At 60.4% G+C, this 18,563-nt stretch overlaps 1 protein-coding gene across 1 annotated transcript; it reads right to left on the bottom strand.

Moving 5' to 3' along the window:
* Window positions 1–2,017: 2,017 nt before the first annotated feature.
* On the bottom strand, window positions 2,018–17,535 carry SLC6A19 (solute carrier family 6 member 19). The gene is made up of 12 exons (XM_063086057.1): window positions 17,334–17,535; window positions 11,861–12,001; window positions 10,539–10,676; window positions 8,365–8,546; window positions 7,609–7,719; window positions 7,187–7,299; window positions 5,205–5,333; window positions 4,970–5,126; window positions 4,592–4,796; window positions 4,316–4,475; window positions 2,432–2,594; window positions 2,018–2,242 (listed from the first exon to the last, which is right to left on the bottom strand). The coding sequence occupies exons 1-12, from the start codon at window positions 17,533–17,535 to the stop codon at window positions 2,018–2,020; spliced, it is 1,926 nt and encodes a 641-aa protein (XP_062942127.1).
* Between the last annotated feature and the right edge of the window lie 1,028 nt (window positions 17,536–18,563).

Below are 18,563 nucleotides of genomic sequence, written 5' to 3'. Positions count from 1 at the left end.
GCGGACCTCACGCAGCCCCTGCATCCTGAGGCCGAGGGCCCACCCATTGCCTGTGGCTTCAGCTCAGCCAGGCAGGGCCGCAGGGTGCCTTGGGCAAGGGAGGGCGGCACCAGCCACCTGTCACACCCTGGCCTTGTCCAGCCCACTGAGCAGCCAGGTCCCCGTGGTGGGGGCCACAGGTCCACAGCATCGAGACTCCTTGAGGGAAAGCCCCTGGAAACCAGACCCACAGGAGGAATCAGGAGCAGGACCCTGCAGTGTCCGTCTCCCGAGGCCTGGGCTCAGCTGCTCGCCTGTGCACCCTTCCACACCCAGACAACCACTTGCAGCCCGACAACATTAAATAGAGGTGGTTTATTTAACAAGTACACTGTATGCCCACAAACCCTGCTTTTCATTCACATTCACAAAGACACCAGAACCTGTAAAACAACACACTCATCAAGAGACACCAAATGACGTGGATGGCACACCCGTGGGCACGGGGACTCCCCTCGATGCACACCTGGGGGACCTCAGGGCCAGGGGTCCAGAGGACAGTGTGTTCCCAGTCAAGAGTCAGAAAGGCTCAGGGAATATGAGGTGGGGCCTCACATCGGCAGCTGTGGCTGCAGCCTTCTGTGCCGTGCCCGGGCGCAGCATCACGCCCGGGCTGGGGCCGTGGCACATGTAGGACCCTCTCGCTGTAGGATTCTGCAGCTTGTGGTGCACAAAGGTCAGTGGCGTGAGTGGAGGATCACCAGTGACAGACTCAGTGTTTGGGGGGCTAACAGCTGGAGTTGTGGTCGCCGCTGGACGGGAGGTGCTGGGAAAGGGAGAGCGTGGCCTGGGCGTCACGGTCACTGAGGGTGCCTAGGACACATGGAATGTCCTCAGCGATGGTGGCCAAGGCTGAGTTACCGTATAACCCATCTTTTCCAACATCTGGCTAAAAATTCACACAGTTAATGCCCTCTTAAGAAAACACACAGGGTGGTTTCTGCCTTAAGTAGCGCCAAGCAGAGTTTTATTTAACTGTTCACCTATTGGGGCGGCCAGAAGCAATGATTAAATGGGTTAGCATTCATTTAGCCACAGTATTGCCAAGACTCGAGACTCGGTGAGGGCTGGCTGACTGTGGGACCCGGAGGACGTGGCCAGGAGGCCAGCGTGGCCTCTGAGCTGCCGCTCCTTGTCAAGGGGTACAAGTCCTCAACCTCCGTGGTCCCTGGTCTAGGGGCCAACACCACAGGGACGGGGTGGTGTGGGGAGAATCACTCCAAGGAGCCAAGACAGCACACACGACCCTGTTGCTCACTGTCCACAACAGATGACGGCAGCAGGCATGGCTTCCCTGCCTTTCGTGGCTGACTCTCCACAGGGCGTGTGGGTGTGGCAAGGTCCCACTGGGTCTGCTCCAGGGCCCACAGCACACGCCACACCAAGTCTGTGAGGACAGTGAGCAGCCAGGCCCAAGTGATGGCCATGTGTGCCATGAACATACACACGTGTGCATATGTGCACACAAACACACACATGTGTGTGCACACATAATCCTGTATACACACATGAACATATGCATTGCATAGATACACATGTGTGTGTACACGCGCATGTGTGTACACATTTGGATATGCATGCATGCATATGTCTGTACATACGTGCTTGCACACATGCATGTGTGCACATATACACATGAAGATGCACGTGCACACACCTGTATACATAGAAACGCATGTGCGTGCATATATATGTGTAGGCACATGTGCATGTGTAATGCATACACACATGTATACACACTCATCCACACGCAAGCAGGCATACACATATGCACACATATACACAGGTATGCACACAGAGAAACACAAGTAGGTACATGTATGCATGCACGTACACATATATGCACAGCATGAACACACACCCACATGCATGTACATACACATACAACACACGGAATCACATACATGAATGTACACTCGCACACACATGTGCAGCCGGTCACCACTCCAGGGTGCTGCCAGTTCCTCTTCCCCCCAACTCAGTCCACTGCCCTCTTGGGCCAGCCGTTCAGGTCCCCATTCACAGAGGTCGTGGACAGCACGCTGACCAGCCCCTGCTGGTCCCCTGGCCTCTGCCAGCGGTTCCTGATGAGTTTGTAGATGGCAAAGCCAGGGATGGAGAGGGAGGGCACCCCGGCCACGATGACCACCACCGCATACACCCAGTTCGGATACTTGACCTTCTGGGATTTGGGAAATTCCTCCTGGGGAGAGGCACAGGGATGAGGAGACACATCAGGAGCCCAGGACTCACCTCCTGGTCCTGTGGGACTGGGGGGAGATGCAGGGCTCCCCTCGATGGCCACGTGCACCCCTCGCCCCACCCCCCACGCCTTTCCACAGGGAGCCTGACAGGCTGCTCTTCCAGCCCAGCCCGGCGTCTCTGCACTCACGTAGCTGGGGTCCCAGACGCTGTATATCAGATCTTCGTTGACCTTGACCACGAGGAAGAAGAGGACGATGACCAGCATGATCAGGGGGCTCACCACCCTCCACGTGACTTGCCAGAAGATGTTGGGCTTGTGGCCAATCATGAACTCGATGTCCCTGTTGAACCTGGAAGCAGAAGCCCAGAGAGAGTGTCACCAGTAACCCCGCCAGGACTCTAACCTCACTGAGACAAAGGATGGCCCAGTCTTCTTGCAGCCTGGACCAATGGTGTCATTCTGGGACGCCGCACTCAGCCTTGCTCAGCAGAGTTCTGTCCAGCCTTCCAGGCAAAGGGTTGACGCCTCCAGGAAGACCTCCTCTGTCTGCCTTACAATGCCACCACCCTAGCCTCTGACCTCAGAGGGGCCCTTGTCCTCACCATGTCCTGGGCACTCACTGATGTAGAATGAGGGGTCAGTACTTCTGGGGACACAGGGGGAGAGAAGTCCACCAAGAACCCTCCCAGCCATTGTGCCCTCAAGCACATGTCCCCACCACTCCTGTGGCTTGTGCCCACTGTGCGGACATCTCTCCTGCACAAAGAAGATATTGTCTGTGGACATCAGAACAGAACAGGGCCTCCAGCACCCGCCTCTCATCCTGTCCTTGGGCAGTGGGTGTCTGACTGCGGGCCGGCCTCGGGCCGTTCACAGGCCCCTGTGCGACATTGAGACTGCTGCGCACAGCCCTGCAGCACAGGCCTGCAGCTAAGCCCACGTGCCTCGGTCCAAACCTTCGTCTTGTTCTTCTCTGGCCACCCCACAGCTGCCCCCCGGGCTGGTTCAAGCTCCGTCCCCCCTCACCTCGAGCTGAAGTGCGTCCCACCCAAGGACCCTACAAACTCGTGCTCTTAGTGATTCAGAGCAGGTTTCCCAAAGTAGGAGCCCCTGACACAGGGCTTGTGTACGCTTAAATAGACACTGTCAGATTATTTCTGAAAGTCACTGTGAATCTGTCTCCCACCAGTGGTGCCCACTACCAGATCCCCGCCAAGCAAAGGCAGGTGAAAACGTCCTGACATGTTAGCTGAGTGGACGGCTGAAAGGGACACGGTTTCTTAACGTGCCCACTCCCCCGCCTTTCTTTGTCTGGGGCTCTGTCTGGCTACCAGAGCATCCTTCCTCCTAGGCAGGCCTGGAGCATGTCCCCCCACACACCACACACACACACACACACACACACACACACACGGCACATCCCTGACTGGGGACCCTGGAATGGGTGTGAAACACTCAGCTCCCTCCTGGGGCAGGAGGCCACTAAGGCCCAGGTCCCACGGGGTACCTGCCTGCTGGCAGCAGGAAGTTCGTGTCACCCACAGACGATGCCCCTTCCCATCTCATTCCCCCTGTCCCCGGCCCTTAATCCTCCTGCTCGCATCCAAGCCCACAGTGGCTGCTTCTGGGAGACCCAGACAGAAACACTGAGCCCCCTCAACACTCGCGCTGCCACGTCTCCTGGCCATGAGCTGTGACCTGCCTGCACAGCCACTCCCGCCTCAGCCCTTCTTGGGGCTCCCCGGCTGACGAGGTGTAGCTTTCTGTCTGTGTGGATTCACACTGGTTTTCTAGCACATTATTTGCCTTTTGACAGCTCACGGTGTGTTGTCTATAAATTTTTCATTCGTGGTGGTGGTATCTTCTCCCTCCTGCACCCTAAGTTACTATACAGCCCCGTGCTGTGAACGCTTGTCTAGAGCATCTGGAAGCTGGGCGTGCAGTCTGGGTGTCCTGTGCACAGGCCCCGCGTCCATCTCCCTGCGTGCCCTGAATGCTCATCCCTCGGCAGGAGCTCTCCCATGACTTGGCTTCCCCACATCAGAAACAGCCGCTGCCGCCTTCCCCTACCTGTCAACGCCGTACACGTAGACCACGGCCACCATCTCGCAGAAGGCAATGACGAGCAGGGGAATGGAGCCAGCGTAGCTGTCCATCAGGGAGAGCCAGTACTGCCCAGAGTTCAGCGTGAAGACCAGGCCCAGGAGGAACATGCCCAGGCAGATGAGGCCTGCGGGCCGGGTGGAGAGCACAGTGCGGTCCAGAGCCCCCAGGGCTGCACCGCGGCGGGGAGGACAAGCACGCCAGAGCCTCCCCTGGGTGCCCAAGGCCGCCCCACACACGCACCTGTGCACAGCTCCTTGGGCCACTTGGCGGGCATGGCCTTGAGGTCCTGCAGGGGCACAACCACGCCCTCTGTGTTCCCGAACATGGATGACAGGCCCAGGCAGAAGATCATGATGAAGAAGAGCACGGCCCACAGAGGGGCCACCGGCATCTTGGTGATGGCTTCGGTGAAGACGATGAAGGCCAGGCCCGTGCCCTCCACGCCCTGCATGGTGCATGGTGGCGGCACAGTCACTGGGCTGCCTGCCCAGCCCCACCGTGCTGCTCTCCTGTCCCCCAAGCCCACAGCAAGCCAGGACCAGGCGGGTCCAAGAACCTTCATGAAATGACTAGACCTCGTCTCTAGGCCCAGCAGTGCCGGAGCCCACGGGGACTTACCTCGGAGAGGAGGGTGTTGAGGTCGCAGGTCTGGAACTCCAGCTGCGCGTAGGCGGTGGGGTCGGTGGCATTGCACCAACGCTGCATCTCCTCAAAGTTCTCCTGGGTCACGCTGCCCTCGGGCAGGTCGAAGCCATTGATGAGCGTCAGGATGTTCCTGCAAAGGACGGCAAGACTGACGCCGGCACTGGCGGGGACCTGGCCACAACCTGAGGGACCAGGATGGGCCACTCACGTGCTGAAGCAGTCATCGTAGCGCTGGGTGGCGCGGAAGCCGATGATGGAGTAGACCACCGTGGCTGCAAACACGGACGTGAAGCCGTTGACCACGGACACGATCAGCGAGTCCATCTCACAGTTGTTGCTGTGGACAACAGTGGCGTCACGTGGTGGGTCCAGGTCCAGAGCACAGTCCCAGCCGTGACAGGCTGAGGACACAAAGGTGACCAGAAGGCCACATCCTGGGCTCCAGAGCCCATAGCAATGACTCTTCACTGCCCCCCTTCTCACCACTTTACACCCCACCCCCCATCGCCATAAAGCCCCAGGGACCCTAGAGCAGCTCTTGCCCCTGGCTCCAGAGCCAGAGGCCCTAGGTTCAAATCCCAGCTGAGCCACATCTGCCTCGGGCTTCAGGCAAGCGAACAGTCAGCCCACAAGGTCAGGACTGTGCCTGTCCTCACACGCAGCTGCAGAGCCACCAGGGGCCGTGAGGAGGAGGCCTTGCCAGGGCCCCTCACCCCGCCTGGCCTCTGGTGCAGCCACCCAGGCGCCTCGGCTCCAACCCCCATGAACCTGAGGCCTCCTCAGCACCTGGCCTCGAGGGCACTGCCCAACAGTCTGTTCCGAGGGGAAAGTTCTAGAAGTTGAAGAGCATTGCCCCTAGGACTCTTAGCCATCCACAGCACAGGAGGGTGTTCTCCAGACCCTGAGTTCTCTGGGTGGATCCCTGGTTGGCCTGGGGAGGCACAGGGTCTGTGCTGCTTCGGGTAGGAGTTTTGGCACAGCCGAAGGCCTGTGCACAGAGCTGCCTGCTCACGACCGCGAGGAGGCAGGCGGGTGTGGGCACCAAGGTCTGGCCTCTGCCTTGGCTTAGGGGCTCCCCAAAGGCCGTGCCCTGGCTGCCCCTGCCTCCCCCAGACTTCTCGGCTGCAGCCCAGGGCTCCCGTCCCTTCTCCATCCTTGTGCTTGGGGAGGCCACATTCGGCCTCGGGCTACCAGGACCGGACTCTGTATGATGACTCTTCCCAGTCCCTGGAGTCCTGTCTGCCCGCAGGCTGAGGACTCCCCGTCTCCTAAAGGCATCCCCCACTCAGCACGGCCTGAGCTTAGCCCCCAACCCCCCGACCCAACCCCGGCAGCTCCCCCACCCTTCCCATCCAGCTGAGGCTAACGCCATCCTCCAGACGTTTCCATCAGAAGCCGGAGTGTCAGCCATCGGGGAAACGCACACCAAACCACGGCGACACCACACGGCGCCTGCTAGGATGGCTAGACTAAAAAAGTCCATGACAAGTGTTGGAGTGTGGGGCAGTTGGGGCTGTCCTACCACGCTGGTGGCAACGTCAGTGATGCAGCACCACAGAAGACCGTCCTGCAGCTCCTTACGCAGCTGAGCGTCCAGCTACCCTACAGCCCAGCAGCTCCACTCCCAGCCGTGCCCCCGGGAGATATGAAACTGACGTCCACCCAAACCTGCCCCTGCACGAGTGCTCACAGCAGCATAATCCACAATAGCCCGTGGAGACACCCGGCACGTCTGTCGATAGATGAGCGGGTAAGGGGGCACAGGCTGCCTGTGCCGCAGAGTGTGACCTTGAGACCACTGCTTGGCCAGACACAAACGACCACGTGCCTGCGACACAGCCGCAGAGACAGAAGGCAGATCAGCGGCTGCCAGGGTCCAGGGTCAGGGCGTTTGAAAGTGACCATTCATGGGCATGAGGTTTCTGGTGTGATGAGAATGCTCTGGAACTAGGTAGAGGTGGTGGTTGCACAACTCTGTAAATGTACTAAAACCACTAAATTGTACACGTCAGATGGGTGAATTGTGTAGTTTGTAAATTATCTGAATAAAGCTGTTATAAAAATAATTCACCCTCAGCTCCATCTTGTCCAGGCCACGAGAAAGTCAGAGGCCCCAGCCCCACCACGTCCTGGGCTGGCCCCGCCGAGCGCCCCTGCACCCTGTGCGGCCCTCCCCACTCCCACACTCACTGCACAGAGTTGTAGCTGGAGAAGGAGATGAGACCCCCGAAGGCCAGCGAGAACGAGTAGAAGACCTGGGCCCCCGCATCCAGCCAGGTGACCGGGTTGGCCAGCTCTGTGACCTGCGCCAGACACAGACCCTCAGCTGTGCACCGTGTGGCCCGGGGTCCGTGGGAAGGCAAGGAGGGGAGGTGCATGGAGGAGACGCGAGCCTCCGTGGGCAGGCAGGGGAGGGCGATGTGCCCTGGCCTGGTGAGGCCGCCAGGCGGTGGTCAGGACGGACAACAACCCCCGTGGTGTGCATGTGTCGGGGGCCCACAGACAGGCCGCCCCCTCGCCCAGCCCCAGTCAGCCTTTTCAGCCACAGTACAGGCCTGGCACAGGCCAGCTGCTCCCTGACGATGGGAGCCAGGGCGACCACGGGGACTCACGTTGGGTGTGAAGAGGAAGATGATGCCTCTGGTGGAGCCCTTCAGCGTCAGGCCTCGGATGAGGAAGATGGTCAGCACCACGTAGGGCAGCGTGGACGTGATGTACACAGCCTGCAGGCACAGCGCCGAGACGGGCGGGCTCAGTGGCGGCAGGGAGAAGCCCGGGCCACACGGGACATCCCACCCTCCTCTCTGTCACGGGCGCCACGCTCCTCGAGTGGGGAAGATTGAGCCTCCCTCTCTCGTCTTCCACTTTCACGTTGTTGTTATTACTAACTCTTTCCAATCAGATGGATACTTTGTATTACTCTGGCACAAAGTTTTTTGTTTTTTTTTTTTTTTTAAAAGATGACCGGTAAGGGGATATTAACCCTTGACTTGGTGTTGTCAGCACCACGCTCACCCAGTGAGCAAACCGGCCATCCGTATATGGGATCCGAACCCGTGGCCTTGGTGTTATCAGCACCGCACTCTCCCGAGTGAGCCACGGGCCGGCCCTGGCACAAAGTTTTTAAGTTATGTTTGAAGCCATCTTGGCCAGCACCCAGTTCCGGGGCCTCTGCTCTGAGTGATTCAGCAAACCCAGGAGGGCAACAGAGGGCCCCTCCCAGACAGATGGGTGCCAGCCCGAGGGCAGAGGCAGCCGCTCGGGGAGAGCCCCGAGACTCTCAGAGCTGAGATAAGTGGTTCAGTGACTCAGGTATGGGCCCCCCATCCTCTCGAGCACAGTGGCCAGTCTCAGGACCCACCCAGTACCTTCCCAGTGGTCTCAATGCCACGGATGGTGCACAGGTAGAGGACACTCCATGCACAGATCAGGCACAGCAGCATCCACCACTGGATGGAGCCCGAGTCGCTGATGGACCTGGAGATGTTAAGGGTCTCGCGGTACCAGAAGTAGTCCACAGAGGAGCTCCTGGCGCACTCATCCACGTAGCCTGGGGGAGGCAGCCATATGCACACTTCAGAGCATGGGTCACCAAGAGGATGAGCCAGCGAGAGGAGGAAGGCAGGCACCATGGGGTCCTGAGCTGGAGGAAACGCCAGCCAGGGGCATGCACAGGCATGCACATGCACAAGCATGCGTGCAAACACACACAGTGTGCACGTGCACATGTACTTGCCTGCATACACGCACACCGCATATGCACACACACGTTGGGGAGCACACACACAGGCATGCATGCAGACATACAGAGTGTGCAGTGCACATACACATGAGCTCACCTGCATACCTGCACACTGACATGCACACCACACACGCACACACACATTGGTGAGCACACACACAGGCAAACACACACAGTGTGCACACAAACATGCACACATGCACGGGTGAGCACATGCACAGGCATAGTGTGCACATGCATATGCACTCACCTGCATGCCCACATGCTCACATGCACACCACACATGCACACACACATTGGTGAGCACACAGAGGCAAGCATGCAAACATACACAATGTGCACGCGCACATGCACCCGCTTTCATGCCTGCATGCTCACATGCACACATGCACATGTGAGCACACGCACACACGAACTGGTGAGCACATGCACAGGCATGCATGCACACTGTGCACGCGTACATGCACATGTACTTGCCTGAATGTTCACATGCACACCTACACACACACATTGGTGAGCATATGCACACACACACCCGTGTGCACATGCCCACACATGTGCAGCTTGCTAAAAGACACCAGCCCCAGTTGTTCTTTGTACCCCAGGCCTCCGCTCGCCCCTGGACACTGTGGGAAGCAGTGTCTCTAGGCAAGGAGCCCAGTGACTGAGGAAGTTGTGGAGTCTTTGGGGCTCCCTGGCTGAGGTCCCTGCCCATGACTGTCCAGCTTCACAGGTTCTTACCCCATGGGTTTCTCCAGGCTCATGGACCACAATGAGACCCTTATAAGGGAGAAGAGGTCTAATCCTAGAGGATCCCCCAACACAGAGGTGGGAAAAGCCCTGAGTGTCTGCACTGCCATGAGGGATGCTGGGGGATGGGGACTGTCCTTTTCTGATCCCGAGGGGCCCATCCTGATAGGCTGACCCCACCACTCTTGGAGGGGTCATGCAGTGACACCACGTTGGTCACTCTTTGTTGGCTGGATCAGAGGTCAGGGAACAGGCCATCCACATCCCAGTGCAGCTGTGACAGCTGCTGTGAGCTGAGCATGCGTCTCCACAGGCCATGGCAGGGGCTGCCCACTCACCCTCCCTGAGTGAAGGGGTCCTCAGAGGTCAGCAGGAAGCTCCATCTGTGCAGATAGAGGCTCAGCGAATGCGGGGGATGGAAGGTGGTCAGTCCCAACATCATTTCTGTTATAGGTGTCAAGGGGCAGCATTCCCCAGAAAGTCCCACAAGCCCCAGCTGGTGACCTGAAGCCCTCGCGGTGGCACGAGCCCACCCCAGCTCCCTGAGTTCCTGCCCTGACCACCTCGCCACCACCATGCCACCTGACCTAGGAGCTACCCTTTCAAGGGCTTTTTCCTGCACTATGATTTTTGGGGGCTTTTGTTTTATTATTTTTTAAAATTATTTTAAAAAATTTATTTATTAATATATATATTTTGCATTCTAGGATGCTGTTATGGAGCTGTTGGGAGGGAGGGGTAGAGGGGAAGGGGAAGGAAATGGGATGGAAGACGGAGGAAGCAGGAGGGGTGGGGTCGAGGCCTGTGGCACTCCCTCATTCCCGCAGGGGAGACCGGGGGGCTTGCAGGGGTGGCTCGGTCATTGCTGGGCTGGGTGCCCTGTTGCTTTAAAGGTGCTCTGGCTTCTGCCGAACTTGACCGAGAAACACTTTAGGAAATTAGAGTGTCAGTGCTCCTGAAGCGTGTCCATCTGCCTGTTGAGAAGGTGCCGGGAGAGGAGGGTTGGGGGACTGTCCGGGCTCCGAGACCCTGGCCCGGCCGGGGGCTCACCTGTGTGGTTGTCGTTGAGCGGGCACTGGCTCCACGGCAGAGGGTCCTGGAAGGAGTTGAAGAAGTACCACAGGACCCAGGCGATGATGGCGTTGTAGTACAGACCCACCATGAAGGACACGAACATGGAAGCGAGGCCTGGGGGGTGAGGGCTGGCCTGACACCCGTGCGGGGGCTGCCCCGACGAAAGCCACTCCCGAATATGAGGGGGCTGAGTTCTTGCAGGTAGAGCCGCCCACCTGACTAACCCAGAGCGTGGGGTCTCGTCACCCCATCCCCACCCCCACCTGCGCTGCTCACTGGTGAGTCCAGGCAGGTGGCCGCAGGGCCTTTGCACAGAGCTTTGGAGGTGCTCAGTGGGCGAGGCTCTGCCTATGGGCAGGGGGCTGCCAACCGGGCCCAGCCCCAACCAGGGAGCCCCAGCCAGGGAGCCCCGGTGGCCAGGGACAGGTGGGTGAGCTTCAGGAAAGCCTCTCTATTGAGAACTAATGGGGGGGACGGGGAGACAGGGAGAAGAAATCACCATGGGAAATGTTCTCACTTATCTGGAGACAACTCAGCAGGATTAGAAAGGTGTTTCGTGGACATACTTTTCTGAAACTTAAAACTGAAAACCAGCTGTGTGCGTGTGAACTTGTGAGTGTGAATGGGGGTGCAGAAAAGAGGGCGATGGGGAGAGGGGACGGGGAGAGGGGACCGGGAGAGGCGTCTGCAGCTGCAGGAGAAGCCGGGAGCGCGGGCGAGGACGGCCTTGGCTTCCGAGGGGCAGACGCCTCCTGGACTCACAGTCCCTTTCTGTGAGCGGACCCTGCCTTTCCTCTTTCTGCTCAAGACCTTTCACCACTACCCGTATTCTGAGGTCTAAATGAGCCGTGTCCCTTTGGTGAGGCTGTATTGGGGTGATCCCCGGGTTACAGAGTTTGTAAATGAGTGACCACAGCTGGAGCCGGACACAGTGCGGGGCCGTCCTCACGAGTGTGGGTACACGGACAGCGGAGTCTGGGAGAGAGTGTGGCCGGCGCCACCTCCAGCCTCTGGCCCTTGCAAAGCCCGCCCCGGGTGAGCAGCTGGGCACCCGCCCTCTTCAGTGTCTAGCCCCTCCCATGTCCTGGGCTGCGGGGACTCGGACGGCCTCTGCTGGCCCAGGTGGCTCCTGGGGTCCAGGTGTGGCCAGCCTGGGCACTGCAACGTCCACTATCATAGATCCAATGAAGTTTCCAGAGGCCTCAGGGACAGACGAACCTGAGATCTTCCCCTCCCCAGAAAGGGACAGAGAAGGCACAGAAGGAGGGCCCCAGGCAGGGGCTGCACTGGACACGCACCTATGCCCTTGAGGGCAGGGTGGATGGAGGGCCACACGGCCATGGTGCCCTTCCGCAGCCGCTGCCCGATGGCGAACTCCAGGTACAGCAAGGGGATGCCCTCCAGGACCAGCAGGATGAGGAACGGGATCATGAAGGCCCCTGCAACAGAGCAGACAGCGGAGCCCTCAGGGTGGCTGCAGCAGAGCCCAAAGGCCACCCTTGGGGCAGAGGCATTTGTAGGAAGGGCCTGCAGAACTCTGTCATGACCACAGAACGCCGCTGGACATGATCGGGACTGAGTTGCCCAGCAAGTCTTCTGGTTTGGGGTGGGAGCCAACTCCACGTTCCGGAAGGACCCCTTCATGGCTGGACACCCCCAACCGCCAAATGGGCTGCTATCCCCTGCCTGGCCTTGGGAAGCTGTGGTCATAAGTGACGAGAATCAGTGCCGCTGCACCATGACCCACACCAGGCAAGTGCAGTGGTGCCCGCAGAGCCCGTGCCTATCAGCCGGGCGCTCCCACTGCCTGCCACAGCTGCACCTGCCGCTGTCCCAAAGCAGCACGTTAACGTTCTGTGCCGACTCGGTATGAACGTGAGCCGGGCGCCCTGCCAGGGATCGTGCGGCTTCAAGGGAGACCTCACTCTTTCAGTTAAGGTGGCACCAGGGCCCAGCACGTGGCTGACTGCAGTGGGAGCCCCGCGGACACCTGCCAGTGGAGCAATAACAGGTGGGGGCCGGGGACAGAGCAGCCGTCGCACAGATGTGGACGCCGCCATCATCACACCGACCATCCCATGTGGGGTGAAGACCACACGCTGCAGACCCCACGTACACAGGCTGGCGCTTGGGACCCTCCCTCTCCTCCCGACCCCCTCACTTTAGTGCGGGAAGGCGCCAACCACTAAGGGCTTGGCCGAGGCTGGGGGTGCGCCTGCCTGACTCGGGGCCGCAGGCAGAGTCCAGCGCGCTCCAGCAGCGGCGCGGTCCTTCCAGCACAGTGCGGCAGAGACTTGTACACCTGTGGCCCCAGAGGTCACTGACACTCAGCAGCTGCGCCTAAGCCTTAAGAGCTCAAAGAAAGGACATTTTGAAACCACAGACTTGTTTTCTTCCTGGTGGTTTTGCCCAGAAGAGTTTCAAATCAAGCTCCTAGAAAAAAACTAGAGGGGAAAATCTCTCCCTATTTTAACCTAATGAGCAGGCTCTGCTGAGATCCCAGGGTCCCTGCAGGTGAGCCTGCGGCCCTGGCTGTGCCCCTGGACCTGGCTCGCAGGTCTCCCTGTCCTGGCACCCTGTCTTCACACCTACACCCAGCGGCAGTGACTGCGCCCTTTGTCTCCAGGAGTTCCTGGCCTTCGGCCCTGATGCAGCCCCAGTCTCCGTCCTTTCCTCCCTCCTGTACCACTCCATGTCCCCATCCTAAACAGCCCGGCCTCCCGCCATCCTACTCATCCTTAAAACCCCCACTTGTGTCCTGCCTCCTGGATAGCTCCCCCTGCTGCCCTTAACCCCGGCTCCCCTCCCTTCCAGAAGTTCCTCGGGGCAAGAGGCTGTCCGAGGCCTGCTGCAGGGTAGGCTCAGCTCAGAGCAGCGTCAGCAGTGAGCAGAGGGTGCGGGCAGCCCGCACACACCCGCCCCGCCCCAGATCCCAGCCCCGTGCCCGGGAGGCAGCCGGGCCTCCCGTGCTCCGCATGGGGAGCCCGTCCTATGAGTTGAGCAGCCCAGAACTCGGCCTGGGGACTCCTGAAGTCCTGGGGCTCCTGAGGTTCCTGGGGCTTCTGGGATGGGTGCCCCCCCCTTGGTATCCCCAGCCCAGAGCAGTGCCCCGCTTAGAGCAAGCACTCGGGGCCTTTGAGGTAGATGAGGGGATGCTCAGCCCCTGGGAGTCTCTCTCTCAAAGAACTCAAGCCACGCCAAGTGTTCTTTACAAATTAAGGCCCCAGGAATACGAATCTTTCTCTTGTAAACCCGGCTACTGCTTACTGTGGGGTGAAGGTGCAGCGGGAGGGCAACAGGGAAGAAGAGGCGTCTGTGTCAGAAAAGCTGCATAGATCGTGCCAGATGGGGCAGCGCAGGGCACAGTTCCAAAGGTCCCCAGAGACCGGACCTCTGTGCTGCACCAGGAGCCATGGGCGTGGGCTCTTCACACGGATGGAAGCACGCGGCAGAGATAACGGCGGGGCAGGGATGCGGTGACGTGGGAAGTGACCAGAAGGCAGGAGACACTCTGCTCGGAAGCGCCGCTTTCCTTGAGAAATCAGGAAAGGAGGGGGCGGCAGCTGCAGGTCCTCTGAGTGCAGGGACTCAGCAGCGGCCCTTCGCTCCCTCCAGCAGGCAGTGTTTGCGGCACAGAGAAATGCTCAGGAACGTTTGCTGAATAAGCAGATGTGGGGCAGGCAAGTGCAGCCCCTGCACCAGGCGCTGAGCAGCCCGGGCCGCTGGCTTGTGGGGACAGCTGGGGATGGCTGTTGGCCGCCCTCGTGTTCCTCGAGAGGGACGGCCCCTCGGGCTCCTCTCACCCCACCTCCCCACCAGTGCTGTTGCTGCAACGAGGGACCAACTGTGGGGCAGCTCCTCAGTGGCTGAGGCACGAGGCCAGTGACAATGACACACGCAGAGAATCGTGGTTTCAGGGCAGGCCCCTGTGGCTGTGAGTGGAATCTCACCCTCTCTTGGGCACCTTGGGTGATTCAGGTTGTGGATGTCATTTCTCGGAACAGGGCCACAAGAGTCTGCCCCCCTGGCCCAGGTCCATCCACGAGGCAAATATTTAGTGGGCCTGGGAGACTCAGAGGAGTGTGTACATTTTTTTTTTTTTTTTTTTTTTTGGCAGCAGACGGCCACAGGGATCCAACCCTGGACCCTGGACCCTGGTGTTATCAACACCATGCTCTGGCTGACATTTTTTTTAATCCTGAAGGGCCATCTGAGCTCCAGGAAGAAAGCCAGGTGGAAACACGGGCTGCCTGCCCTCAAGTGTGGTGGGCACCGGCGATCAGCGCGAATTAGGAAATCCAGCATCATGACCCAGGCTGGAAGGTCTGAGGATGCGGCTCCCCAGGGACACCACCCAGCTCCATTGTCCCGGCAGCAGCCGCGGGCTTACGCCCCCCAGGAGCCTGCAGAGGGGACCCTGTGTTCCCCTGAGCCCTTGTGATGGTTGCTCTGAAGGCCACACGAGGAGAGGCGCCCGTCTCACCTGTGGGCTGCCCGCCCCCTGGCCGTCCAGCGATGCAGCCCAGGTATTAAATTCCCCGTGAACCATGTGCACCAGCGAGAAGTCGCCTGAACAGCACAGAACCGTCCCTCAGGGGACAGGAAGCAGCGCTCAGGTCCCTCTGTCCCAGCTCTGGGTCCACCTGACTGCGGTCTGGGCTTCAGCTCTCAGGCTGGTTGTCTGGTGTGTGGGGTCCTGGTCGGCATGTGACAGGGTGACCAGGAAAGGCCGGTGGGGACGGCCAGAGCCCCAAGGTGCTGCCTGGGTCACTGCAGCAGATGGGGCCCCCAAAGTCTGAGCATGAGAGAGGCGGGGCAGCTTGTCCAGGGATGAGGGGAGGAGGGACGGCTGGAGCCACCCTCTGAAGTGGAGCCCCCAAAGCCCGTGCTGCCCGGGCCCGGCTCCACTGTCCCACCGCAGCCTGCGTCCAGGGCCTGCGTGGCCCCTCCCGTCTGTGCTGCCCGGGCTCAGGGCCGAGTCTGTGGCACGACCCGCTGGGCACCACATGCCACAGTCCACAGACGGCAGCGACAGGTCCCCTGGGCCCTGAAGCCCTGTGCTCCCCAGGTTTTGTCCATCCTAGCCTGAGCAGAGACCATCAGAGGTACTGGGACCCGCCATCGGATTCCCACCATCGGGATCTTAGAAATAGCCCTTCTGAGAAAGACTGAAATAACTGTTTATGCCACAGCTCAGGGGGTCCCACCCCCTCTTCCCAGACGGGCAAGCACCTGCGCCTCCATCGGCAGTGTGGGTCCACCCCTGGTGGCCCCCCAGGGCTCCTGCACCCCACCAGGGTCCCTGCGTGCAGGGGGTGCCCTGCTGGCCTGTCCTCCCCTGCAGCTGGCTTCTCCCACCCTGAGGCGGGGAAGAAATTCCCGGGGTCTCTGCTCCACTCCTGGCTCAGCTTCCCACAAGCTAAGCAGATGCCACCTGCAAGACAGGGACCCTGGGGGAGGGAAGAGGACAGTGACCAGGAGTGTCTGAGGCAACGGCTAAGTTCTGGCCAAGGCCGGTGGGGAGGCAGGACTTGGGGACGGTCAGCGCAGCCGTCTCTGCTGTTGTGATGGGCCCCCCAGCTGGACCAGAGACGCACAAAACACGTCGCCACACACAGAGCGCAACCCCTCGACACTGCGGGTGGATAACGCTGATTCGGGAATGACCATTTCTGCTTTTCTTTAGAACTTTCACATTGCACAGCCCGTGCATGAGGTGGCAAGCCCTTCAAAGTTGGAAAGAAAATGACAGCTACTGAATCATGTCATCAGAGAGATCATGTCACTTAGGAGGTTACTTAAAAACCCACACAACCAGGCCTACCACGGACACACCCAGAGCACCCAGCAGACACTGTTTCTGGAGCTGGACCTGCCCAGACCATCTTTTGGATGAGAGGGCAGCAGGTTTGGAAAGGCAGCCGCCATCCCCATGCAGGGTACCCTGTGTGCAGTGGCCCCTCAGGGCTGGGGCCGAGGAGACAGTGTGGAAGGTGCTTCATGGATGTCCAAGGCCACTGGGAGGGAGGGGACCACATGTGTGATGCTGGTACTGCAGGTGTGCCCCCAGGGGCCACCAGAGCCTCCTGGAAGTGTGGTCAGAGACCACCAGGAGGCTGGACCGAAGGACTGGTCCATGAGGGCTCGGACGCAGCACTCGGGGGCGCTGCTCTGCAGCTGGGGAGAGTGGACAGCCTTGGCCTGTGGAGGGCAGGGCCCTCGGACCTCTGGAGGCGTCAGCATAGGGTGGCAGCGGCTCCCCTCTCTGGGCCATGTGCACCTCAGCCAGGCACCAGCCTGGAGTCAGGCAGCACAGACTCCACACACCCGCCAGGCTCCGCTGAAGGTCGCCCACTCCCAGCCCAGGCCCAGCCCCCGCCTCTCTCTGACGGGGCCATACGGTGCCTGCCTGCCGGCCGTACCACCCCCAGTCCAGGCTCCTTCTGCCCTGCTCAGAGCAGGGGGCTCTGCCTGGAGGAGACCTTGTCCTTCTCTGTATCCCCCACCCCCAGATCAGACAGTCCTTTAGGGACAGGGCAGGACCTCCAAGTCCTGCAGCTCAGGGCCTCCCTGGAGTCCTACACAAGGCACCTGGACCAGGCCAGGCAGGGAAGTCTCCTTCTCCAACAACCTGAGACCCAGGAGCGGAAGGGGGTGACATATCCCCTCCTCTTGTGGTGTCTCCTCTCCCCTCTGTGAGTGGGTGCTGGGGCCCGGCAGGGACCTTCACTGCGTGACACCAGCCCCCAGGCCGCGCACAGCCGCCCCTACCTCCTCCGTGGCTCTGGCACAGGTAGGGGAAGCGCCACACGTTGCCGAGCCCCACACAGAATCCCACGCAGGTGAGCATGTACTGCGCCTTGTTGTCCCACTGCGGCCGGGAGCTGGCCTCCTGCCGCTCGAGGGTGTCCAGCCTGCCCAGCGACGGGATCCGGTCCTCCAGGCCGGGGTTGGGCAGTGCGAGCCTCACCATGGTGCTCGGGGAGCAGGCCCTGGCACTGCAAGCAGGCGGGAGCCGGAGAACGGCTGGGTGCGGAGCCCCTGCACTTTATAGAGAACCTTTGGCCCCTCACCCCAGCACCTGGGCAGAAAGGAGCTGTCAGCAGATCCGAGGGGCGAGTCTGGCAGGACTATTAATGCCTTATCTGCGGAGCCACCCGCCCACCGATGGGAGCCTGCCCCTCCCCCTGTGCAAACGCAGACGGGTGAGCTGCAGCCCCATGGGCGGTGGGCGTGTGCTCTGATGGCCACAGGGAGCCACAGGAAAAAAGGACCCAAGGCCAATGGACCGTGTCTGCCTGGCTCAGGGGGTGCTGGTGCTCCTCCAACCCTGGCCCACCACTCACCCCACCCCCACCACAGGAAGCCAGAAGTGGCCCTCTCTGTGCAGCTTGCTCTGAGGACAGCTGGGCCATCCCTGGTCCCACCCCAGCCTAGGGGTGGCAGGTGGATCCTGGTGTCCTGGGATGGCCCATCGCCCGTTCACACAGGGCGACCCAGCCTGGACCCTCCCATCCCCAGCTCTGGGATCTAAATGGCTCCTCAAAGGGCCTGGCGTTGCTGCCAGTGCCTGGGCACTCGGGGCCACTTGAGATACAACTGGTCCCTTGTGACTCTGGGCTCATTACAGGGACTCAGAACTGCCGGCCACCCCCAGGGCAGCTCCTTCCTGCAGGCTCTCTGTGTTGGCAGAATTTCTGTCCATCCACGGGCTCATGTGTGGGGCAGCCCCAAACCGGGCACCAGGACAGCGACGGGAAAGAGGCCCAGAGCAGAGGTCAGGCAGGGAGACACGGGGAAGCCACAGGATGACCACGGGGGCCTGGAGAGCCTGGAGGGACAGCAGGCCCAGCCTGGTCTTCAAAGCTGGGGGGTACAAGGAGAGGTCCCCACCCCCAGGGGTTGTGTTAAGCCAAGTCTGAAGGCAGAGCAGAGCTTTTGTGGGTGGGGATGCCCCTCTGGGCTCAGGCTCTGCTCATCCAGCCCCCTGTGCCTCCCCCA

The sequence above is a fragment of the Cynocephalus volans genome, chromosome 2 (genome assembly GCF_027409185.1).
Source record: "Cynocephalus volans isolate mCynVol1 chromosome 2, mCynVol1.pri, whole genome shotgun sequence".
Taxonomy (NCBI): Eukaryota; Metazoa; Chordata; class Mammalia; order Dermoptera; family Cynocephalidae; genus Cynocephalus; species Cynocephalus volans.
The sequence above is the reverse complement of the archived record's forward strand: the minus strand, read 5'-3'. Positions and strand labels throughout refer to the sequence as shown.